This window comes from Thermobia domestica, chromosome 11, assembly GCF_964235325.1.
Source record: "Thermobia domestica chromosome 11, izTheDome1.hap1.1, whole genome shotgun sequence".
In the NCBI taxonomy this organism is placed as follows: domain Eukaryota; kingdom Metazoa; phylum Arthropoda; class Insecta; order Zygentoma; family Lepismatidae; genus Thermobia; species Thermobia domestica.
In genome coordinates, this window is record NC_137464.1 from 70,741,847 (window position 1) to 70,768,089 (window position 26,243).

Sequence of the window (26,243 nt, forward strand, 5' to 3'; positions counted from 1 at the left end):
TATAGCAAAATAACACTTAACGAAACGTTTAGTTAGAATGTTTGCTAAACTACGAGTTTTAATTTTAGTTTTAACCAAATATTTTAACTATTGTACCTTCATAACTATTTGCTAAGCAGTGAGTTGTTGCACAAGTAATGCAGGATTTGGGGTACCTCAATGTAAAACATGACTGTGATCATAGTGATGTTATCTATATATACCGTGTTATATATCGTTCAACAGCTTATGTGTTACTTATTTTAGCTATACACCTCGTAGAAAGTATGGATTGTGTTTCCGTTTTGTGTATTGAAACCATTCCTGTCGAATCTACCTTCACGAATTTAAACTTCAGTGTAGCATGCATAAATAACTGAGCAGCATGTCAGCTCTGTCATCGGTATTTCAGCCTGAAGATACAGTAAGTCTCGAACATTGGTTTAATGCTGGTTACAAAGTAAAGAACATCCAGACCCAGGGACAACGACGCGAGAAGTTGTACGGAATTTTCGTCGCATGGCATTGGAAAAATTATGAAATGTCTAAAAGATGGACACATTCGTAGCACAAGAATGTACAAAGAATCGAACAAATTGGTACTTTTAATTAAGAAAAACAAAAGACTGGAGGCTTTCTAAATATAGTTTGAAAAAGAGTAGAGAAACTTACCTAGGTTGAACGGGAAACGAATGAGAAAGTGTTAGAAATAGTGAAGGGAGAAAAGTACAATTTAGAGGTAGAGAAACTGGTTGGAACATTCGCTGAGAAGGCATTATATCATGAAGGACATAATAGAAACTAGAATGAAGTGGAAAACGGAGAGCGAAAGAGCCTACAGCTGATGGACGGTATTAAAGAGAAAATTCCTACGTCAAGACGAAGAGATTAGCTCAAGAAGGTGATGCATGGAAGCTTTTTTATTGCAGCAAACTACCTGCAATAGTGGCAGAATATTTGATTATGAAATAAAATGAATGAAATATTTTTCAGTTTTACGTCCCACGGATGTGCCGGCGAGGCTAAAGGAGACTGTGATGATGAGAAATGGATGGAATGGTGGAATGAAGAAAGTGGGAGGAAACAGCAGAATCACACACGGTGTTTGTCTACCATGTGTGAGCTGGGATCGAACCAGGGACCCCTTGCACCAGAGGTGAACGCTCTACCACTGAATCTTGATTTTGATGGTACACGCTGCTCCTGCACAATAAAACAGATTCGGTTTTAGAACGCGTTGAAGATCTTGTATGACATTTCGCGCAATAGCTAGATTGCGCTTCTGCTCCTAAACATTTTCTAAAACAACAGTTATACCCGAAGATCATGACAACTATGTAGTGATCTTTAAATGGAGTGAACTCCTCAATCCGCGCGAATCCATCACGATTGAAAATTATCAAGAAATTGACCAAATGCATCAAACTTTCAACGCTTATGGGCAGCATTGTTGAACATAAAGGGCTCAGTCATGTTAGTAACACTAGTGCCGTACAGATGATGTTACAGAACACTTATTAGGATACGAAACTCAACATATCGTCCAACATATTCGTCAGACCTCTCGCCCACTATCACCTTTTTCTAATTAATTTCGTTCAGTTTCATGTAAGTTATGGCCATCATTACCATAACCAAGATCCAAGATCCTGCGAACCAAGATCCTGCATTACTTTGCACCAATCTAATAGGAAATTAAAGAAGATTACAATACTTACGATATCAGTCATCAATAAATATACCTTTTAAATAGTTTCTTCCTATGAAGAACTCCAGAACAAACTGAAAAATTAGTCTCAGCGAAAAAAGATTATTTATTTAAATAGCCAAGGAGTAAAGCAAGATTATTTGAAGAGAGAAACGGAACAAAATGAGACCTATAATACACAATATGTCAACTGAAAGTTTTACTGAACAAATAAACAGAATATATAATGACGAACACAGGCGGACTCTCAACATGCGGCGACAAACACCTTATGCAAACTGGGCAAACCCCAAAAGACTAGACTGAAGATACACAAAACACATTTCAACTTAATAATTATATATGTAGGCAATTGACGATGTTGTTAATACACCACAGATCAAAGGTAGAAGCCAGAGAATAGGTTTCCATTTGATAGCAAAAGAGCATTGTATAAAATTAATACAATGGATTAACAAGTGACAAAATCTACTAAACTAAATTCTTTTAAAAGTAGCATATAGGGAAATTATATTATCGTATTACTTAGATAATTTAAGCAATATGAATAAAACCACACTATTACTTATTATGTTGAAAACTTTCTACGTGAAACATTACTTTTATTACAACCTTTTATATATATATACCCATAATGACCTCATCAATATTAGAAACCATCAAAATATAAACATAGTTGAAAAACTTGTACAATTTATCTTTCATCAAAACAACACATGTAACCTTATTTACTGATATGCAATATAAATGAAATTTGAATAACAAAATTACCTCTAAATTACCAGTCTGCTGAAACGAAATTAAAATTTAGTTAAACAAGCTTATTATATTATTCTTCAATAGGAAGAAAGAGAGAGAGAATATAATTTTTCGTAGAAAGCGATGAAGTACCTACTTATTTACCATCTAATCTTACTTTAAACACACACACACACTAACTTGTTAGTATTCTTTAGCAAACCACGTCATATACAATTTAACCCACTTACTATTTTTTTTTTAAAAAAAAAATACATACTCTTTTACAACAACACGAAATAAAAAACAGCATATACCTGGAAATAACTGCGATTTGTTCTAATTTTACAACGCTATGAATGCAAAAAGCAAAATCCAGTTCATTCATTCATAAGACTACTTGTTTTAATACTAATTTTAAAAGTGCGCCAAACAACATTATACCAAATAACTCAATTTTACATTAACATATTTTTATATCTGCTCCAATGTTACTGGATACTTTTTTATTTACAAGCATTATGTGAATAATGTTGAAATTATAATTTCCTATTTTATTCCAAGTAACCGATTCTTACGATGACCTCTACATCTATCTATCTACCTACCTCTACACTACATCCTATTTTAGCCCGAGTGAACAATTCTTAGGATTTAAGACTGTCTCTATATTTACCTACCTACCAACACACTTACAAACTATATTTATGGTATATCTTATTTTGGCCCTATGTCTATTTTTTCAACCTCTAGGTTAATAGTTTTGGAGTATCAAACGTAGAAACATCAAGGGTAACCGTAGAGCTCACCAGGTGTGATCTAATGCTGTAAATCGCTTTCTCGAGGCTTCAGCCACAATTTGTCATCGAATGAATGATCTCTACAGCGAGAATTTAATGAATGATAGTTGTGTGTACGAGGGCACAGAAAGTTTTAAAAGGGACGTACCAAGGTAAATGGCAATGGTAGTCACTGGCGGAAATCTGTGACGATGTGGTTGATTTTTGTCTTCTGAAATATCTGCTGTCTTCCCTGAAATTTCAAGATCAGATCTCTATGGCTCTTTGACTGTAATGCTTGAGTACAAGAAACTTTGTCCACTGTGAGTTCCAAATATTGATTACTGATCACCACAAGTCTCAGCAAATAGACTCGGCCTTGAAATTTTTGGAACGCTACGACGCGAAAGGATAGAGTTTCCTGAACAAAACTGCTACGAGAGACGAGATGTATGTGCAGTTCAAAATTATAGAGATGAAAGTCCATCCCAAAGCTAACAAAGGCTTATGGCGTCTATAGCTAAGTGATCAGAAAGAAATCTACTTTGTGGAGGGCATAAGGAACTCTTGCCAAGGTATGATAAATACTTTAATCACAACGGCAGCTATGTAGAAATAGCATGGGATTGCTCCTATGTTATATATCAGAGTGTGGTGTCTTGAGTTAGCAACATTAGGACAATGTTTAGCAAGTGAAAAATAAAGTGTTGTTCGAAGATTTATAAGTTTCTTAAGAGGAATATTTAAATTTGGAGCAAAGATATGTATCTTGGTTGGCATTGCCACAATTTTTAGTTGAGTATCAGCAAAGTTAAAAACAATACACTTTAGAAGTTGCGTCAAAATGATTCAGTGGAATATTCGTACCGGTTCTTCATAGCAAGTTAATGAATTTACAAATGTGCTGAGGATTCGTATATCAGTTGCAGGGCCCCATTGAACTGAGAAGAAATTTTGAATTCAGGTAAGGTGAACAAATAAAACAGATTTAAAAAGTAAACGACCCGTGATTCAGTGGGGAATCCATACTAGTTTTTATTTTTTATATCAAGTAAAGCAGTATTAACAAAGTAGCATTGTATAGATATATAGCTCACAGGCATCTTTACCTGACATGGAAATTTAAAGGCAGTAATTCAAGATTTATTAACACTATTTCTACAGTAGATCAGAATGTGTAGTTCCACAAGCAGTTGATGTCTTAAAGAAACGTGTACTGAGAATGACCAAAGTTGGTCGTTGAAACGTTTATGTCAACTTGTTAAATGACTACTTTGATAAATCGATTTATTTTTATTAATTTTTATATTCATGTTCTTATTTGTACTTTACTAGAGATTGAAAAAATAGCCCTTGTGTGTGCTTATATAGTAATAACACAACATCAACAAGTTACAAAACAAAATACAATATCTTATTAAGATATTGTTTACATCTTCGTAAGTACAATGTTTGTTTTCCTTTCCAACAGAAAGTTTATCACAGACTATCCTGCTTTGACAGCTTAATTACTCACTTCACAAAATTCACTGTTAAGGTACATTCAATATTTAAAAGCAGGAGTAAACATTTGAGTTAAGTACTAAACCATATTACTAATAACTAGTAAAGTTAACAAAGAAGTTAGTTAAACAAAAACATTGATATATACAAATTGAAAATATAAAATAAAAATATGAACGAACAAAACAACACATTTAAATATACAATTACGCAGTAGCGTAATCATATGAACATTTCATAATTATCTATTCATAGAACATACACAGATAAATATTTAGAATAAATTCTAACATGAAAATACGCACACATATATATATCAAAATATTTTCAATGAAATTACAAAGATAATTGAAAACATGACATACAAATTATTTTGTCGCTTTTATGGATATTTCAAAAATATTACTCTTACGCTTACATTAAAAAATAAAAAAATACACTGTACTAAACTCATTCAATGCTTATGAACTAAACTTAGTTAAAACTACACTAATTATAACTATATTAATTACCTCTTACCTCTAGTGGGCCCTTCGCCCCAGGGATAGCTTCATCATATGAAGAGGTGCTATTCCTGGACACCCCCTTCGCCACGAGACACTGCACAACTATTATTAAGCAACAGCCAACAGATAGTAGTACAATTTCTAATTTTTAATAAGCAACAGCCAAAAGATAGTGCAATTTACTAATTTATCTTTTTTACGAAATAATATCTATCAAATTACTTTTTGATGTTATACTTTGAATATGAAACGTATGAATGCAAACTGGAGAATAAATTCTTTTTTGTTGTCCGAAGGAAATCACTATCTGGTTATTGGTTTTCTTTGTTTACTTCTAAATAACTGCACAAGCTGCCTCGCTGCAACAGATTTCTACTGAACAGAATTCAGTAGATATCATTTTGCACGTGTAGGCGTCCCACAGGAAGGGGATTTTATTTATTTAAAAAATATATAATAAATATGTACATTTATGTGCCACTGCTTGACAAAATTACTGTGTTAATGAAGAGAGTAAAAGTGTAACGTTGACTTCCAGGTTAACTGTTTATTATAGTATTTTGGATTTGTGAAAATTATGAAACGTAATGCATCATTGGTGCTATAGTAGTTAAGGCGCTCGAAAAATCAAGAGATTTTCAGACATTTGAAGACACTTTATGTATCAATATGAGTTAAGAGGGCGTATGAGAACTTATGCAACCACTTGAAGACAAAGAAATAGCTGAAATTAGACATGTAAAGATAACCAAAGCTATTAGAAGAAGGACGAAGATTATAATATTTTCTAGAAATTTTTTAGAAGAAAGAATCATACAAGTAGTACCACAGAATGAGAATGAGTGCATAATTTATCACTCAGGGTTGTAATGGAAGAGAATTGTTCCACTCAAATTTCACTGAGATTTGGCTTATCTTTCACATGACTGTTTAGAGAAAGAACTAATACAATATCACTTTAACTGAAGGAAACCATGATCATGACGTCAGAACTGAAGGAAAAACTCTGTGAACTGAAGGAATTCTTTCAGTTCAGTCAGTTCTTCATGCGGTTATTTGGACTGAAGAACGATTATTTTGGACTGAACAAACCAACCGTCTTTTGCTATTATAACTGTGCTATTAACTGAAGGAAACACAAAGCTGTCTCAGTTCAGGTCCTTTCATCATGACAGCTAGTAAGAGAAAGGCATTATTGACTTTTATTGAAGGCTATCGTGCTCATCCCGAACTTTGGAACATGCATCATGTGCATTATGCGAATAGGTATAAAAGAGGGGAGGCATATGATGTGTTACTTACAAAATTAAAAGAGTTGGAACCTCAGGCAACACGCGACACTGTTATTAAAAAAAATAAATAAATAAATAAAAATAAACAACCTACGGTCGGCATTTAGGGAGGATCTATGGAAAGTGAACGAATCCAAGAAATCTGGGACTGGAGGTGAGGAAGTGTACGTTCCAAAACTTTGGTACTTCAGGGATCTTAGAAGTGCACTCCATAGAACCTTCGATGAAACTGAAGGACTGAACTCGATTAACTGACGGTACTCCACACACTGTCAGTTTAATTCATCGTAGGATCGGTTAAGTAAGTTTCTAGCTCAGTTGGACTGATCAGTTAGAACTGATAGTGTATGGGCCCTATAACAGAAGTAATTCTGTCCCATTCAAACTAAATAATCGAATTCAGTGCTTCTGCATGTTTTTATGGTCCAAGATTTACGGTAGGGAAGGAAGTTCATAAAATTAATCTTTACTGACCGCACAACGACAACAAAAATCGTCTGAAGGTTGGCATGTTGCAACGGAATAACTAAACTTGTCTTCATTAAGCCTTATGTTAACTGTGCATACAAGAAACAGAAAAATACTTAAAGAATAGCATTTCTTTTGACTTTTACTTTCTTTTGATAAGCTATTCCTATTCATTTGAAAACTTTCTAGATTTTTGAGATTTGATAATGAAATTCACGGTTCCATGGTTAAGTGAGCACCCTGGTGAAATGTGTAACATAAGAAGGAGAAGAAATCTCAGCGAATGAAAATGATTAATTACGATTTTTAACATCTCTCTGATCGACGATTGATTGAAAATCAACATCCCTTTGCAGCATCTGGACAATATTAGACAGACATCCGAACAACTACTCAGGGTCGAACCCGATATTAGGCGCAATCAAAGAACCACTCAACCACGAAATGGTACTGTAGACTATAAGAGTCACTTTTTTGTGAATTGCAGTCCTTTCCTCATGAAAAGTACTAAATCATACTTTAAGTTATGTTTCCACGGATTACAAAAGAAATAACTGAAACAAATGTAAGGCCAGTAGCCAACAAGGATATGTTCGCTTTTATTGAGAAGAACATTGTTAACTGAACCAAGTTCGAGTAATGAGCATAGGAATATGTGTAAGTAAGCTAAGCTCAATGATGCACTACAGATAGTGTGTGATTTTTCTTTTTTTATTTGGTTCTTTATATAATGTTTAAGTAGAGTCAAAAGATGCCTGACGAAAGGGAACTATTTCGTCCATTGTGCATAAAGTTTTGATCCGTTATGTTTCAGTAATTAATTTTATGTTTCTTTTTTCTTTATTTTATTTTGTTTATTCAATATTTATTTATATTATTGTTATTATTATTTACAAATAAGTATTTTAGTTGAAAAATCCGTGAAGAAACATAGCTATTTCACCTATTATTTATAAATCTTTTCTTGTGATGGTGATTCTGAAACTATTATTGCAAGAAAGGTTGCAATAGTTATTGGGACTTACCAGCTTTTCTGAAAGAATCTAGGAAATTTAACAAGTAATAAAAACAATTTTTAGTGTTATCAGAAACTATTTGTAAATGGCCTTTCTAGAAAATTCAAGCTGTTACATGCTTTTTGTAATTTTAGAAAAATTGTATGTACATTCTTTATATATATATATATATATATATATAAAGAAAAGTGTGTGCTGTCACGTTGGAGATTATTGAAAAAGCTACTGATTTACAGCTCAGAACTAACAATTCAATTTATTAAATGTAAACCAGATATATTATAACTCAGAACAATCGGTTGCTCTTTATTGGATAAATAATTATGGAGCTTGGGGAGTTCAAGAAATATGTCATTGGAATTTCGTAAACGATTTATTAAGACTCTGGTATGGAGCGTGGCGCTTTACGGATCAGAGAAGTGGACATTGAGAAAAGCTGAAATATCCAAGCTGGAAGCATTTGAAATGTGATGTTGGCGCAGAATGCTGCGGATATCATGGACCGAAAGGAAAAGAAATGAAGACGTACTAAAGGAAGCTAATGAAGGACGACAGATCATCAAGATAATAGGAAAAAGAAGAAACAGCATGCTTGGCCATATTATTCGGCACTCCGATTGGATCATCGTGCTAATAGAGGAAAAGACAGAAGGAAAACCCGGAAGAGAAAGACCAAGGATAGATTATCTAAATGCTGCTACGAAGAAGAAACATTATCAAAGTATAAAATCCCAAGCGAGAGAAAAGCTTTAAAATTTACATGTTGCCCACCAACCTATGCTTGATGTGAACAAGAAGAAGATCATCCCAGAAAGAATGGAAGGTTAACTGGTAAACTCGGAGTGCCTGAAATATATTTAGCAGAGGAAGCTCCAATAAGAATTCACATTTTGGTATAAAGGAAGATCGTTTGAAATCATTGTGCAACTATTTTGATCGCACACGTTTGATTAATTTGAAGATTCAACTTGCATGTAAATTAGTCTCGATTAAAATTATTTTAAAGTTCAATTTTATTATTGTTTGGCCACGAAGTCGTCTTAGAGAAATATGTGAAGGTATTGCCGACATGAATGTTTTGTTTATAAAGTTACGTAAGAAAAATTGGATTTCCCGTGGAGTAAAGGCTAAACGTTCCATAACTGTCAAAGAGTATTAGATGTAAGTCTTTCCTCTTCTTCTTGATGCTAGATGGGGTAAATTGTGAGATTGATCTACATAAACAACAAAGAACTCGTGATAAATAAAAAATAGAAGGATGTTAATTTTGGTACTTGGCAATATTGATGGTTCATGGAAAATGGAAACACTGTCATAGGGTGAAATAGCGGGAACACGGAAGGCAGTCTCAGCTTGTTTAATTTATTACAACAGCGTTTATTATGGTCTTTAATTAATTCTAAGTAATGGAATATACACCATGAAAATCGAAACAAAAGAAATTCACCAAAAATATGCCAATTAATTTTAGTAAGCATATTTTTTTAAGTTTGTCAAGCAGTGTAGAATGTAAAATTTGTCAAGATTTACGAAATATATGATTCACATCTATTCCAAGCGTAATGATTTCCATTTTTCAATTAATCTAATATTTATTTTATTACAACAAATACTTTAATTTTAAACTTTTTATTCTTTAATTAACTAATATTGATATGAAGTCTACACTATACTATATTTCTACAATCTAATCCTAATGCTTTTTGGAAATTAACCCTAGAGTACAATGATCATGAGAAAAGATGTATCCGTATTATGTACTCCAATCTACCATTCAAAGAGCGCCATAGAACACGTGGACATTCTCATGAAAGCTCTTTGCATAGCATAAGAATTTGACGATACGCACGGAATAGGAATAGAAATTTGAATAAAAGATAAATGGCTTTTAGGATGACCTACAAATACATTATAGTGAAGAAGCATGTGCAGCTTCAAGCATGACGGGAAGACATAATATCATGCGAAATACCAATTGATAAGGTCAATTATTTAGAAAAGAATCATATCTAGATGCCGTTATTTTGAGAAGGTGATTTGGAAGATATGCTACATACATTGATAGTGAAATCGATGTTTGAGAAAGAGGTCATAAAGAAAAAGAATGGTGTCAAGAGAAGGTTTATCAGTTTTCATAAAATGATGCCGATGTTACTGTCACACAGTAAAGTGTGTTCAATATAAATACGCACAAAACTTCTAGAGGACAGCACCTGTCTCGCGTGGTACATGAAATGCGGCAGACTTATCAGGACGATGAGCCAGTAGTGCACCAACAGATACAGGAACAAGTGGTGTTATCGTGACCTTGTTTGACGGTGAGAAGGGAATCAAAGGAAACCCTATTGTAGGAACGTTGTTGCGTTGATCTGGATTTGCTATCAATGTCCAGACGTACCTGGTACAGTGCATTAAGAATAGACTAACACCGTACATACGTGCAAATTATGAACCAGGGACATGTGTGTTCTGGCCTGATCTAGCGTCCGCGCATTACCCCAAAGTTGTGACTGAACATCTCAATCATAAGAAACTTAATTTGTAGCGAAACAAGATAACCCAGCTAATGTTCCAGAAATTCGACCCATCGAAAAATTTCTGGACAATTTTGAAGGCTGCTTTCAATGCTAAGAGATGATATACTACAAACCCGGATCAGCTCATTCCACGGATCCGTTACTGCCTGAAAAACATCGATCTATTTCTTAAACAAAACCTTGTAAGATCCACCAGATGTTGTATCGATAAAGTACGTTGTGAGGGATGAATTTTAGGAAAACGAAGTATAAATCTGCTTGTTTGTTTAAGTAAATTGAAGAAGAAATTTGCTCTCATTGTGCAATGCTTCACAAAGTGCATCTAGCACATTTCCGTTGGAATGTGTTTTCTAACTTTTAAAGGACATTATTCTGATACATTATCTTGATTGTTGTTGATCTCTGATATATTTGATGTTTTAAGCACGATGTCAACAAATAAAATATAACCTCTGAGAATTCTATTGAATGTATGCAAAGGCAGTTAATTTTTAGTTCTATGTAGGATTGTCAGAAATCCAGATGTGAAAAAGGAGCAAAATTGATGTTATGACGCTTAGCAAATTATTCATTTTCTCCTGACTTGTACTTAGGATTAATCATTTTTTTCTTTCTTTCTTTTTTCTACTTCGCTTGGAATCTATTTTACTTTTGTTTTCCTTTTGTTTCTCAGATTTCTGCATTACTCAATATATTTTCTATTTCTATATTATATATTTGGTCTAGGAATTAATTCGTGCGGGTGGACAAGAGATGGCGCAACGAACGGAGCGTCCCACAGTTCCGTGTATCCACACATGTGTTGCAAACCCCTGTCATCGCGTATCGTTCGTAGTATAGGGCAGTGGATTAAAGCGTCAACAACACCAGTTTGTAGTTAAGTGAACATGGCGCAATTTGTGCCTGATAAAGTGTTTTTGCGGGGTGTCCTGCTGCATTACTTTAACATGCAGAAAAGTGCGACTGAAAGTCATCGTATTTTGGTGGAAGTGTATGGTGACCATGCTCTAGCTGAGCGAACGTGTCAGAAGTGGTTTGCACGGTTTAGAAGTGGTGATTTCGGCTTGGCAGACCAAGAGCGAGCTGGACAGCCAAAAAAATTTCAACACGAAGAATTGACAGCATTGCTCGAGCAGGATTCGTGTCAAACGCAGGAACAACTTGCAGCAGCATTAGGCGTTGATCAAACAACAGTCTCCAAACGCTTGAAAGCCATGGGAATGATTCAAAAGATGTCACATTGGGTTCCACATGAATTGAAAGACAGAGACGTTGAAAGACGAAAAACCATTTGCGAATTGCTGCTTCAACGACAGAGCAGAAAGGGGTTTCTGCATCGAATTATTACGGGTGATGAGAAGTGGATCCATTACGAGAACCCTAAACGAAAAAAGGCCTGGGTGAAACCAGGTGAACCAGGTCCATCACAACCAAAACGAGATATTCACTGTGCAAAGGTTATGCTGTGCATATGGTGGGATATGAAAGGTGTGGTGTACTATGAGCTGCTGCAACCGGGTGAAACTATGAATGAAAAACGTTATCGACGACAATTAATGCGTTTGAAGCAAGCTCTGGCCAGAACACGACCAGAATGGGAGAACAGACATGATAAACTTATTGTTCAACATGATAACGCTCGCCCACATGTCGCAAAACCGGTCAAAACCTATTTAGAAAATGTCGGATGGGAAGTTTTATCCCACCCGCCGTATTCACCAGACGTTGCTCCTTCGGACTACTACTTGTTCGATTGCATGAACAACGATTTGATTGGACAGCGGTTTACTTCTTCAGAAGATATCGAAACATGGGTCTGTGACTGGATCGCTTCCAAGGATGAGGACTTCTTTCGCCACGGAATCCGTACATTGCCTGACAGATGGGCGAAAGTGGTGGCTAGCGATGGACAATATTTTTCTTAAGGTATTTATGTATTTTGTGTTTGTACTACAGCTTCAATGTGTGCGTACCAACCGCACGAATTAATTCCTAGACCAAATACATGTTCTACGGTACTACTACACTACGTTTTACTTCTACACAACTATTCTACTTTAACACTACTTTCTACCTACTTCATATTTTTTTATTTTTTTTTTATTTTTTTATTTTTTTAAATTTTTCATTTTTTTTTGCTTTTTATATTTTTTTTATTTTTTATTTTTTATTTTTTTATTTTTTTTTGTTATTTTTTAAATTTTTTTTTACTGATTTCTATATTGAGTCTATAACAGTGCATATGTATTGTGTAAAGAAACAGTTGGAATATTTGTTATTACATGAAAATGATGTAAATGGCAAGGTAGAGCTTGCTCCTTTTAGGTTATCCTCAAACTGAGTGATGGCATTCTCAACTTTTTTGAAATTCGTAACCACCTTTAACTCTTAAAATAAATGAAACTCTTTTGGTAAGTGTAGCACCATCATGTGTAAATACATTGACCTGAATTTTTAACACTATGTACTAGATAATTTTATAGTCCTCTTTTGTATTTAAAATCTATAGTCGCTGAAATATTTAATGTGACTCAGAGTCAGTATGTTTCTCAGAAGTCACCCCAACACATTCAGGCACTTGTCCAATTGTGATAGTGTTTAAATCCCTCCACACAGAATTCGGGAGGTTGGTCTTTGAACCACTGTCGTATGGTGACCTTCATTTCATCATATGTAAAATGTCATCTCATCAAAACCTGTCACCTTAGCAGCTTTTTTAGCAGACCCAAAATGTGAAGGCCACAGAGTGACAGGGGGGATGGTTCAACATTTTTCATTTGAATCGTTGGAACAAGTCCTGTACTACTGGAGCTATAGGAAACGTATATGGAAGTATTTGAAACTTTCTTTGATCTGAGGTCAAGCGCGATTTTCGTTTTCTTGGAGAACAAAAATGTAACAATAATCATTAAATACTGTTATAAACTCAATACAATATAAATTTCATGCAGAAATCTTTCTACTACAGTGATACCTTTGAATAACGGGCATTGATCGGACGTAACTATTTGTCTGTAAATGAAAGTTGACAGTTACAGAGAAGACATGTTCCAATTGTTGGGGGAGTAAAGCAGAAATTCGTTTTGTAAACAAATAGAAGTATCATTGAAGAGATGTGTTTATGTGGAGTTGCAGGGGAAGATACAAGTACCAAGGGAAACACAAGTAGTGACTTTTTCAGGGAAGAAAAGAAATTTCGTGTAGAATTCTTGGTCTTATAATTGGTTCTCCACCATAGAAAGTGTTGAAGGAGTAACGCCAGGAAGCAATTTAGTTTGGATAGATGTACAGGAAAATGAAGAATGTTATGTGTAGTGGTTCACCAATTTATTGAGATTGAATTTGAAAGATGTTTTGTAGAAAAGAGAATTTCTGTTTACTTAGCGTGACCACGTTTTATTTTTAAATTGAAGGAAGCATTTTTTGTGCTGAATATATATAAACTGAGAACAAAGAGCTTCATAAAGCATTATGAGAAAATAACACTGCTGAGGCTCCTGTTCTATTATAATACAAACAGTTTTATAAAATCTGTCCGTATTATGGAGGTGTCCGTTATTGTGAGGTTTCACTGTATTAGATTCTACAAAACGACTTGTCGTTAAGAATTAGCAAAAGCTTACTATTGAATTTTGAGTAACTACAATTACTACATAGATTATATACACATATGTACATCATCCTTTGGTCTAATGGATGTAATCTTGAGAGGAAGTGGAATATTCTGAGGTAAAAAGATCGGTAGTTTAAATTTATTTTATAAACATAATACTTAACCCTTCTGCAAAATGACAACCTAAAGGATTGAAAAAGATGAATTAAAAGTCGCCGAGTTGAGAGTCCGTCAAATTACCCGAAATCATTACTGCAGACAATTAATACAGAAAATTCGAGACACAGACGTCAAAGAGAAATATCGAAGACTTACAAATACATAATACAGATAAGGACATTAAAGCGAATTGATAAAACGAAAGATATATTATGTTTAGATATTCTTATCTTTTTACCTCAATTCCTCTTTAGAGGAAGCACTCTCGCTCATCGTCGCACCAAGGAATGCAGCAGCAGCAGGGGCAAAAATAAAACTTGAAGCAGCGGCCACACTGAGATTCATGGCGGAGATGGAGTAAGTTGGGAGGAAGATCCCTGTTTCCATGCTGTCTTTCCCACCTTCTTCTTCTTTCCTCTCGTTGATCTAAAATGAACAAAAATATAAAAATAATGAGGATTTGAATTATTATATTTTATACAATTTAAATAGCATTATTTCTAATTTCAGTTTTTGTACTTGGGTTCATCTGGGAACTATTAGTACTCATGGGGACTAATGATATTTAGAGGGAGGTTATATGTTGAATACAGTATTATATAATGTAGTCTAGAATACAGTAGGCTTTTCGCGTACGAAATGGGCCTAGTGTCTCAAGTCTCTGGGTATATAAGTCGCAGCGTATCCGGCCTAAGGTCATTTCACAGTTGAAGCTAGTAGATGTATAAGTGATGGGATTCTTACAAATAGACGTAAGGGGATACTTTCAAATATCTAGGATCAATATTAATAGACGGAAACCATATTCACGAAGAAATTAAATGTAGACTAAAACCAGGGAATTCGTACTTATTCAGCTCAAAATCTCTTGTCGTAGCGAATTCTGTCGAGGAATTTGAAGCTTAAAATATATAAAACGATAATCATGCCTGTTGTGCTGTATGGTCGCTTACTCTGAGGGAAGAACATATATTGAAAATATTTGAGGACAAGATCCTGAGACGAATATTCGGACCGAAGAGGAACGTGAAAGCGGAATGACGGAAACTTCATAACGAGGAACTACATAATTTATGCGCTTTACCAAACATTGTTAGGGTCATCAAATCTAAGAGGGTCAGGTGGACAGGTCATGTAGCCAGGCTGGAAGAAAGTAGGAACGCTTTCAAAGACTTGACTGGAAGATCAATCGGGAAACAACCATTAGGAAGACCTAGGCGCAGATAGGAGGGCAATATTAAAATGGATCTCGCAGAAATAGGAATACAAAACAGAAACTGGATCTAGTTGACTTGCGAACGCGGCATTGAACCTCCGGGTTCCAAGGCCATGAAGTTAGTTAGTTAGACGTAAGGTATTGCGCCGTGAAGATAAGTGAACTTCCCGCAAAACTGCGCTACATTTTCCAATTTTATTTCAGTAAAGGTGTAAATATTGCACAGACCTGTTAAGAAATTTGTGCTGTTTACGGGCAAGATAAGATAACAGTCACTTTCTTTGTGGAAATTTTTATATCAAAGATGCTCCTCACAGTAGGCATCCAATCACACAAAAAATAGGTGATATTCGGGCAAAAGTCGAGTAAGACCGACATATAAATAGTCATGGCTTCGCTAATGACCTAAACGTTCATAATCAAACTACCGTGTTCACTTGCGTAATAGTAGCACTTTTTTTTTTTTTTTTTTTTTTTTTTTTTAATGCGAAAATCCAACTGCGACTATTAAACGAGGAAAACTGCCATTTACTTATCGCTATGATCAAGACAATTTCGAATTTTGATACATACAACACATTGTGTCAACAAAAAAATGGAGGGTGGAAGAAGTAGGTTGCTTGATCTCTATTGACAGATGGGTCACGATGTTACGTGTCAGTAAACACGAAAAGTTCTTTTGCAATTTCGAAGGAAGTCACGTTCACCAAGAGAAAACTTAAATGATTAAAATATATTAATATAATTTGAAATAAATAAATATAGACAACTAGACTTGCTTGCCACAAAAAGTTGCAATATACTGGACTAGGTATGAATTAGTTGCATTTCAGTTCAATGGATAACATCAGTAATCAGTGCTATAAGATGGTTTCACCGTGTAACCAAGTAAACATTTGTATACTGGTACATAAAAGATTAACTCATAAAGATTAATGATCATAACTCTTATGGTGATAACACTAATTTGTACAGATTAAAATATGAAAATAACTTACACCAATTGTCGCACGGGTCCACTTCAAAGCCCAAACAAGCCGAAAACGGGGCGACAACGCATCTAGCTGCACAACTGATGACGCAACAGAGTCTACTTCGCCAAGATACAGGGTACGGATACGGCGGCTCCTGTAAAAATATGTTCTGTGAATAAATCTATAGTATCAATCTTTCAAATATACAAATAATGAATATACAAACAATATATATATGAGTCACAATTTACCTGAACTGGGTGTTCTCTCAAATTATCATCATCGACTTCTCGCGGTGACCTCTCGGTGCCCTCTTGTCGCTGTTTTCTCGGTCTTGGTTCCTGTCGCCGTTCGTGCTATAATAAAACAATAGAAATTTAATGAGAATAGAGAAGCATTATTTATTATTCTTGAAATTTCATATAGAAAACTATATATAATGATAATTCTAAGCTACTTGCGTTTCGAAAAAAAAAATCAGTATCAGTGATGTCATTCAGCTAGTTCGCACTGATTCGCCCGAACTGGTTGTTAAAATCACCTCTCCACCTAATAGAGGAGCACTTATGAAAAAGAAAAAATTAGTATTGTTCTTGAGAATCTAATATATTTATTTTCCTTTCCTTTCCAGCTTTCAAAGAGATGATTAACACCACATTAAATAATTTTCAAGTGTTTGTAGATAGTCAAGGTTTTCCTAAAGCAGAAATTCATCAAATCATCAAGGAGGCAAGAAAAATAATTAAAGTTATTGCTGAGAGTTAAGGCATTCAGTTTAATAAACAACGTAACTACAGATAAAAGAAACTCCCTCCTTGCTGAAACTCGTATCTCACCTCTGAGAATAACTTCTTGTAGGAAAGCCTTTAGAAGAATGGGATGCAACGCACTGGTAAAAACGTGGTTACACCAAGGGTATTATACACGTGCCAATTGTTGGGTTAAAAAGAAAGCAACATCCGAGTATTCTAAACATCGACTTTAATTCTAGGCTTATCTCAACACCGGCGAGTTTTGCAAACTAAATATTAAAATAAGCATTTGCATGACTTCAATCTAATACTGTTATTAGTATCCTTGGAATCAATCAATCAATAAATAAATAAATAATAAATCAGTTTACCTCCTTGATCTCCTCCACGAAAACTTCTTTGACCATCGTCTCACGATCCATCTGCGAGGTCCCAGGAGGAGAGGTGGGATGACTTCGTTCCTCAGTTGGTGGTGGAGTGGTCCGTTTTCGTGTTGCTTCCTCCTACGAAATATAAATCAAGTTATTTTAGTTCCAGTCCAAATCTGTTTCATCAATGACTCATCTTACTTGTAACAATACCCCTGTACTTTTATTTCCTACGTAATATCTCTAGTTGCATATAAACATCATTAACAGCTAGGAATTCAGCAGTATATGCGTAAACAGTGCTGTGTCAACAATAAGTACAATCTCCTACTTCAAGTGAATTTTGCCACATGTGTAGTACCATTTCTTCCAGCATATTAAAAACAGTCATTTATTATTGGTAAAGAACCACATTTCTTAGCGCCACAAAAGTTAGTATCTTCCTTTTTTTCGATTTTCCCAAAAACTAAGCATAAGAATTTAGCTTAAAGCATATTATTTCGTTCATTTCCAAGGGATCTATCGATTTATGTATGTCTTATCCATCGGCGCAAATCTGTCTTCAACATTGGAGGGGGGGGGAGGACGGGTAATACCGTTCCTTTTTTTAAGCGATGTTCAAAATAGTTATGAAGTAGAAAAATAATGCTGTGGAGGATCAAGGGAGCACAAGTGTCTTCAACATTGGGAGGCGGGCAATTTGAGGCTTATTCTGGAAGGGTGGGGTGGGGGGAGACAGAGACTCATATTACGGTAGATGAATCTGATTTCCGAGGTGAACCTGTTGTATATTATACAGCAAGGAACATCAATTTAATCTCTCTTTCCTTTGTAGCAGTCGGACACAAATAATATCTTATTTCTTCTTTTCACCCCCAAAAATACACATTTCAAATCGGATTATTGGGAGGACATTCCCTCCAACTCCAAGATTGAGGGGATTTGCGCCAATGCCTTATTTTTGGACAATATATTAGTTAAATAAAAATAAAAAAATTAAGAGTTCATGATAATTTCGGGCTATATCTCATTAAGAATCTATGTCTTAATGAAAAGCTTAATGAAAGGTTACTTTAACGTTTTACCTCAATAAGCTCTCGTACAGGATAAATTATTTAAGTTTATAAATTAATTATTTTTTCCCTCCATTTTCTCAAAAACTACGCATGACCTTTTACAGTCGCACATATCATTTTGTTCTATCGATTGGTGTATTTCTCATCTGTGAACATTTTTTTTTTTCATTGAACGCTAAGAGTATTCTAGAATTGGGTTAAGGTACAATTGATTAGTGGATTTCGCTTTATTTCTGTAATAGAAGATCGAACTATAAGTATGGATGACAATTTCACTTCTTCCTTTTTAGAGGTAGCAGCGAAGGAAAAAAAAACTGAGTTAAACTATATCCTAACCAACTATTAAATTAAACTCCGGAATGCGTCTAAATACCAGTTGTCAATACCGAAATTTTCAATGGGAACCTCCATTTTCTTCAGAAGCTTATTTATTTACATAAACACACATTGCTCTTTTCAATCACATTTTATGGTTTCCATCACATAATTAAAAGAAATATATATTTCAGATATGGTTAAGCTTACATCTAACATTACATAGCTTGTAGCAAATATGGTAATTCATAATACATAAATGTTTCTGTTTCAATTAATTATTGGGGTTTCATCTGTATTGTGATTTTTTTCTTTTTACCTGTGGAGTTATGCTTGCTGGTAATATGGTGAAAAATAAAAATAAAACCAATTAGTTCAGTAAATAGTTTGTATTAACTAATAAAGCTCAGCTGATAACATCATTTTCCCTGATAGCTCGAAATAATATATATGATTTGTTTCAAACTTTTCAATCTGCAAAGAATATTTGGGTCGTGGTTCTCTTGATACAATGATCCATTATACGCTGAAGAAGATGGCGGCTTGTATTGAATTTTTCGGCATTAACGAATAGTTAGAACTGTGAGCGTCAGTTTAGTTTCTTCAGAAGTTATATCTTAATATCTTCACACTCGCAATTTATACCTTTTGTCAGAATTTTTACACTTAGCGTTAGTACAAATAGAAAAAAAAAAAAAAATAAATTTATAAATTTCATAAATATAAATAAATAAAACATTATGTGAATTCCAGAGGATTAGCTATACATATAGGTAAAAAGCATCAGCTTATAAATGGGGACGAAGATTGTTGTCATATCTATAATAATAGCTATCCTGGTTATAAAACTAAAAGAACTTACATCTCTAACCGCAATAAAGGCACACAGGATTTGACGGTGTCTAACTTGGGCAAAATATTAATATCATTAAGATCCTCAACACATATTTTAAGACGTGTCCCTCGAGGTGCTCGAGCTGCAGTTGCTGATGCACTTGCCGATGTGTTACTTCAAGTAACCATTTCAAATGACGAAAAAGATTGGATCAACATGTTACTATTTCCATTAGTTGCACTAACTGCTCCCAAAAAATCTGAAAATGTAAAAAATCTTACCTCGTGGGTAAAACAAAGAGTTCGTCTTTGGTGTGATGTAGGTATTGACGCCTTAACCTGGCATCCAACAAAGATCAGGAAATCTCTTCCAAAACAGAATGTTTCCAATCTTAAGATTGTAGAAAACAAACTTGCAGATGGTGACATCCGTGGAGCAGTCCGTCTACTAATGTCAGATGATACTGTTGCAGCCCCTGACATTTCTGTGTTTGAGACGCTATTGGAGAAGCATCCAGCCCATCCTGGTGAATTTACTTTACCGAATTTTCCAGATGACTCAAACAACTGTGAAGGAGTTTCAATTAATGAAATTAAGGTAGCTATTAATTCCTTTCCATCTGGTAGCGCGGGAGGTCTCGATGGTCTTCGCCCTTCGATTCTCAAAGATCTTCTATCCTGTCAAGTACTTGAATCGAAGGAAAAGCTCTTAAAATCGTTATGCGATCTGTTTAATTTAATTATTTCAGGAAAAGTTCCCTTGGAAGTTCGGCCATTGTTTTTTGGAGCCAAACTTACTGCTCTAAAAAAGAAATCTGGTGGAATTAGACCTATTGCCGTTGGTAATGTCTGGCGCAGAATATCAGCAAAAATTATATGCTTCAGAACACGGGAGCATTTTAAGAACTTTTTGTCTCCCCATCAACTTGGTGTTTGTACTCCCAACGGAGCCGAAACAGCTGTACATGCAACCAGGGTTTATTTTTCCTCTATTCACAATACTCCTAAGGCTATCTTAAAACTGGATTTTCGCAACGCATTTAACGAGCTTCGCCGGGACTCCATGCTCACTACAGTGTTGAATGAATTTCCTTCAATCTATCCATATGTTTACCAATGTTACGCTCAACCCAGTGATCTATTCTTAGGTGAAGACACTATTTCATCCCAGAGAGGAGTACAACAAGGCGATCCCCTGGGCCCAGCACTTTTTGCTATAACCATTCATTCCTTAGTGAAATCGATCAACACTGAATTAAACATTTGGTATTTGGATGATGGAACTATCGCTGATGAACCTGAAGTAGTTCTTTCAACTCTAGCACAAATAAATGAGAAGGCTTCTGCACTTGACCTATATTTAAATTTTTCAAAGTGTGAAGTTGGTTTTCTTGGGTCAGACGAAGCCAAGTTCGACCTATTATTCAAAAAATTTGACGAAAGTGCCCCAGGAATACGTCTTCTAACTAACCAGGATGCTTGTCTTCTAGGCGCCGCTCTCACAAAGGAAGCTTTTACCAATGTCCTGTTAAGCAAAATATCGAAGTTAGAATATTTTTTGTCTCGACTCGCCTCGATTTCTGTCCATGCAGCTTTCTTTCTTCTACGTGCCTCTTTGTCGATCCCTCGTTTAAACTACTTCTTACGATGTTTTCCTTCTTGGAATGAGACTCCATTACTGGAGAAATACGATCATATCCTTAGAATGGGTCTGGAGTCAATTTTAAACTGCTCCTTAAGCGACGAATCGTGGATTCAAGCATCCTTACCTGTGAGATTAGGAGGTCTTGGTATTCGACGATCCGTGGATATGGCGATTCCTTCCTTTTTAGCGTCCTACCACGGATCTCTTCGTTTAGTCGAGGCTCTTCTTCCGCAAGGTTACCACCTAGACCCAGATGGCACAGTTCAAGAAGGCTCTACCAAATGGAAAAATTTAACAGATACAGATCTTCCAGAGATTAAAAAAATAGGTTCTCAGGCATCTTGGTACACACCAATTGCAGCGCATTTTCATGAACTTCTCTTACAGTCAGTTATTGCTCCAGAGGATAAAGCCAGGATTCGTGCTGCCTCATCCCTACATGCTGGGGCATGGTTGAATGCATTACCCTCCCCACCATTAGGTCTTCATATGACTAATGAGGCATTTCGAATTTCTGTCGCCTTAAGATTAGGTGCAGATATTTGTGAGCCACATCGCTGTCCAGTTTGCGGGGATCAAGTTAACCAACGTGGCCTGCATGGCCTGTCATGCATGAAGAGCATGGGTAGACACGCTAGACACTCCTCTGTGAATGATATCATTTTACGAGCCCTTACCACAGCTGGAATTCCTTCAATACGTGAACCTTCAGGATGTTGTCGTTCAGATGGTAAACGACCTGATGGCATGACATTAGTTCCTTGGTTGAAAGGCAAATCACTAGTTTGGGACTTTACGTGTTCAGATACATTTGCCCATTCAAGTCTCCCTTTAGCTGTTATGAATGCTGGGGCTGTTGCTAGACGTAGAGAAGTAGAAAAGCAAAGGAAATATAACAGCCTCCTTGATAAATTTATTTTTGCTCCAATTGCCATCGAGACTAGTGGTGCTTGGGGATCTGCAAGCCTTGATTTTATTAGAGAAGTAGGCAGACGCATTTCTATCGTTACTGGAGATATTCGTTCAACATCTTTCTTAATACAACGCATATCTATTGCTATCCAACGTGGCAACGTGTCGTCGGTTCTTGGCACCTTACCACATGGAAAAGAACTAGATGAGATATTTCTTCTCTAACACAGAGGACAATACTGAACATTTGTACAACTGGACGACGTGCTATGCAAGTAGGGTGTGGTGTCATTGGATGACGTGGAAAGGCAGGCAGTGGCACTGGATGTGATGCCGTTGATAGGTGGTTTTCTACCCCTTCCTTTGGTTCGACTATTGAAATAAATTTCCTGTTGACTTAGTTATTTTTTTTTAATTGTTTCATAAATGTATTTAATAAATGTGCCATTTTTATTGTTTGTCGTTTGCGCAACATGTAGGCTACATTTCCTGATAACTTTGTTTTCATATACAGTTTGTTATAATTTCATTTAAAGGATAATATTTAATTTGTAACGCATCAGTTGTGAAATTCAAACAAATAAATATCAGATTGTGATGACAGATAAAAAAAAAAAATAATTATTATGTTCTTTTAAATTTGAATTTCCACAATTAATGAACTTATTAATTAGCATATTTATTTATTTATTTATTTATTGGATGATTATCACGATTATCTTATCTATTCAAGATTAACTTTTTTTTGTTGTTATATTTTTTGTTGTTTGTTGTTTTTGTTATCCCCTTTTGGGAAGTAAACCTTTGAAAAAAAATAAATAAAAAATAAAATAAATAAGAAACTACTGATTATAAATTAATTTCTATTTTATTGTCTTACCGTTCCGCTTTGTCTCCGCCGGAAGATTAAGCTTCTTATCCTTTGGAATCTAGATAAACTAAGATAAAAAAGAAATTAGAATTCGTGTGAACATAAATTCAATTTAGTGCACTAACAAATAATAAAATAAATTAATTTATTGTAAATAATTTCAATTAAGTTTTTGAGTCTTATTAAGTCCATTAATATAATTCTCGGGTCTCTAACAAGCTGGGCATGAGAAATACTACGGTCGCTAAAAGTGCATAACCCACAACAATTTTCAGAATAATATATATGAACAAATAAGACTTTGAAGTATTACCTGGAACGGGAAGGCGGTCGAACAACTGGACCATACACACGCCTCCTCTCTTCATCCTTAGGCCTCCTCTCTTCATCACTGGCTTCTTCCTCTCTGTGGCTGCCATTAGAGTGTGATCCTTCCTCTTCTTCCACTTGCACTTCAACCTCAGCTTCACCTGGTTGACCCCCTACTTCTGGAAGTGCAATTGCTGGGGTTCCCCACCTCTGGAACTGGAGGATTCGCCACAAGCAATATACACTTCTAAAGAAGTTAGTCATAGGAGAGTCTTCTCGAGGAATGCCACTGAGATCGTAATCGGGCAAGTCCACGATTTGCCATGGCATTCCAATTCGAATCCTCTCAGAACTTATTAGGTAAGATAAGGACACTCCAAGGACCGAAGTCTCTGGAGTGGTCATTATCAACAAAATCTTGAGACCGCTGACACGCTGGGCCTCAGACATATTAATAATGGCAAAGATGGTGTATGATGAATAGCCATATAACATTCTCAGCCATGGTACAGACACTGGCTGCGAATGCAATGACATGACTGAGGTCGAAGTGTCAAGTATAGAACAGAAGCTCTCATCACTACTGTTGTTATATGAGTGCTAAATCAAAGAAAGAAAAACAGAGGTAAGTCACATAAAATGGACAACCATCAACAATACATTACTTTAAACACATTAGCAATTCTTGAGAAACCTAGTTGGAGCGCAATTATGAGAAATCGCCTCAGCCCATGAGCTGTTACCAGCCTGATAACTTGAGCATGGTTTGGGCATCGGCTTCCGATGTGATTTTTTCGGAGGTTAGAACCTCGTAATTCAAGTGACTCCCCAAATGTCTGACAATACTATATCAAAACCGAAAAACATGTACTTCCACCATAGATAGTAAATTTTAATTTTTCCGTAATATCTTGCTCAGGAGGGGGTTAAACCTCGAACTTTTTCCTTTATATATATATATATATATAGTGTTTCAATAAACAACACTTACAACGTTTGGGAGGTGATTCCCGAGACTAAGACAAAGAAAATTCATATGGACCTATGAAAAAAAGTGCCCAAAAGTATGGAAAAGCTATATTGCAACACTCGTTATTTCGAACACGAGAGACCGTGGAGTGGTGGTTCATACCAGTGTAAAGGAAGTTATGCATATGCATCCAAAATACATTATTCCAGTAATGTACAATGTGTGGGCAAGGGATTCCCTCATGACATAAATCCCAGACATGCTACCACCAGAATTTTTAGATATACTGTGACTTAAAAGGTGAGTCTACGTAGGGAAAAGGTAAGCTTTGACAACAGTAAATACGGAATGCGTAAGCGGGACATCTGACGTATTAGGGAACGCCAGCTCCGGTTACTCGTGTTGAGAATAACGTACGCTGGGATGTGATATGCCACAGTATATTTCACGTTTTTTAATAGTAAAAGCGTCAAATGATATACTGTATCACTTTATGAACGTTGATGGTGTTGTTTTGCGCACCCTATATACAGGCTATTTCAAAACAACACCGACAGTGTTTGGGAGGTGATTCCTGACACCAAAATAAGACAAAAAGTATATATCAAGCTGGTTGCACAAGTGCTTCCTTTCGTAGTTATAAGCTGCCGAAAACGTGGAAGAAAAAAAAAACTTCAAAGCTCTATCGGGTCAAGACTTCATTTAGAAACTAGTATGTGCTCTACCCAAATATCCAAGTTTCAGAATCGTGCGGTACTTCTGTAACAATTTTTATAGAGGTAGTTGGTGAGCACTTCAAATTATATGCCGGTAGCTAAACCCCCTCTATAAAAATAGTTGCGTGAGTACCTTTGGATTCTGAAACATGTATTTTTGAATAGCGCATATATTAGTTCCTAGGTGAAGTCTTGATCTTACTACGGTAGGACCAATAGTTTTAGAGCTATGGATCTTTAAAGTTCATTCTTTTCACGTTTTCGGCAGCTTATAACTCCAAAAGGGAGCATTTGTTCATCCAGATTAGTCTATATTTTTTGTCTTATTTTGGTGTCAGGAATCACCTCCTAAACGTTGTCGGTGTTGTTTTGAAACATCCTGTATATAGAAATCACGCTAGTCCTGAAAGTATACGAAATAAAGTCCTTGAAGCCCCCTTCTCCCCGTTGATTTTATTCTGCGTATACCACTGGAAAAATATATTTAGCAACTATACAGAATATAATAAATAAAATGTTTGAATAAGAAATAATATTCATATTAAATACAGTGAACCCTTGCGTCCTGAATTTAATCCGTTTCGTAAGCTGTTTAAGAGCTAAAATTATTTTTGCCATTTAAATTAATGTAAATATGCACAATTGATCTGTTCTGGCCACAGAAATGTGTTTTTGTTTTTATCTTTTTAAGCGTTTTTTTGTGATGAAGGATATAAATGAAAATATTTTTAATTATCCTAAATTAGATATAATGAAGACTAAAATAATACAAAAAAATGCAAAGAAATTTTTGGACACAACACCCTGACAAATAGTGTTTATGAAAAATGCTTGAAAATACTGATAGCGTGGATACAAGTGTGTGTTTGTGTGTACGTTCATAGCCCGAAATATCATTCGTGAACCGATATGTGTACGAATAGAGGGATTCGTGAACTGTGGTCCACTGTATTAAATAAACGAAATATTATTAAACAAACAAGTTTC

General features: G+C 35.4%; 1 protein-coding gene across 1 annotated transcript; it reads right to left on the reverse strand.

Moving 5' to 3' along the window:
* Positions 1-1,604: 1,604 nt before the first annotated feature.
* Positions 1,605-23,397, reverse strand: LOC145665172 (uncharacterized). Its single transcript, XM_081732455.1, has 5 exons — positions 23,271-23,397; positions 17,612-17,743; positions 16,740-16,844; positions 16,513-16,642; positions 1,605-1,663 (listed from the first exon to the last, which is right to left on the reverse strand). Exons 2-5 carry the CDS (start codon positions 17,660-17,662, stop codon positions 1,605-1,607), a joined length of 345 nt encoding a protein of 114 aa, XP_081588581.1. The 5' UTR covers positions 17,663-17,743; positions 23,271-23,397.
* Positions 23,398-26,243: the final 2,846 nt, after the last annotated feature.

What these genes read in the sequence shown, in the direction of transcription:
- LOC145665172 (XM_081732455.1), bottom strand. Translation starts at nt 17,662, where the DNA reads ATGGATCGTGAGACGATGGTCAAAGAAGTTTTCGTGGAGGAGATCAAG. An exon ending in TGAGAGAACACCCAGTTCAG is followed by an intron (nt 16,643 to 16,739) that starts GTAAATTGTGAC and finishes ATATTTTTACAG; the next exon opens with GAGCCGCCGTATCCGTACCC. An exon ending in GGACCCGTGCGACAATTGGT is followed by an intron (nt 1,664 to 16,512) that starts GTAAGTTATTTT and finishes ATTTCCTATTAG; the next exon opens with ATTGGTGCAAAGTAATGCAG.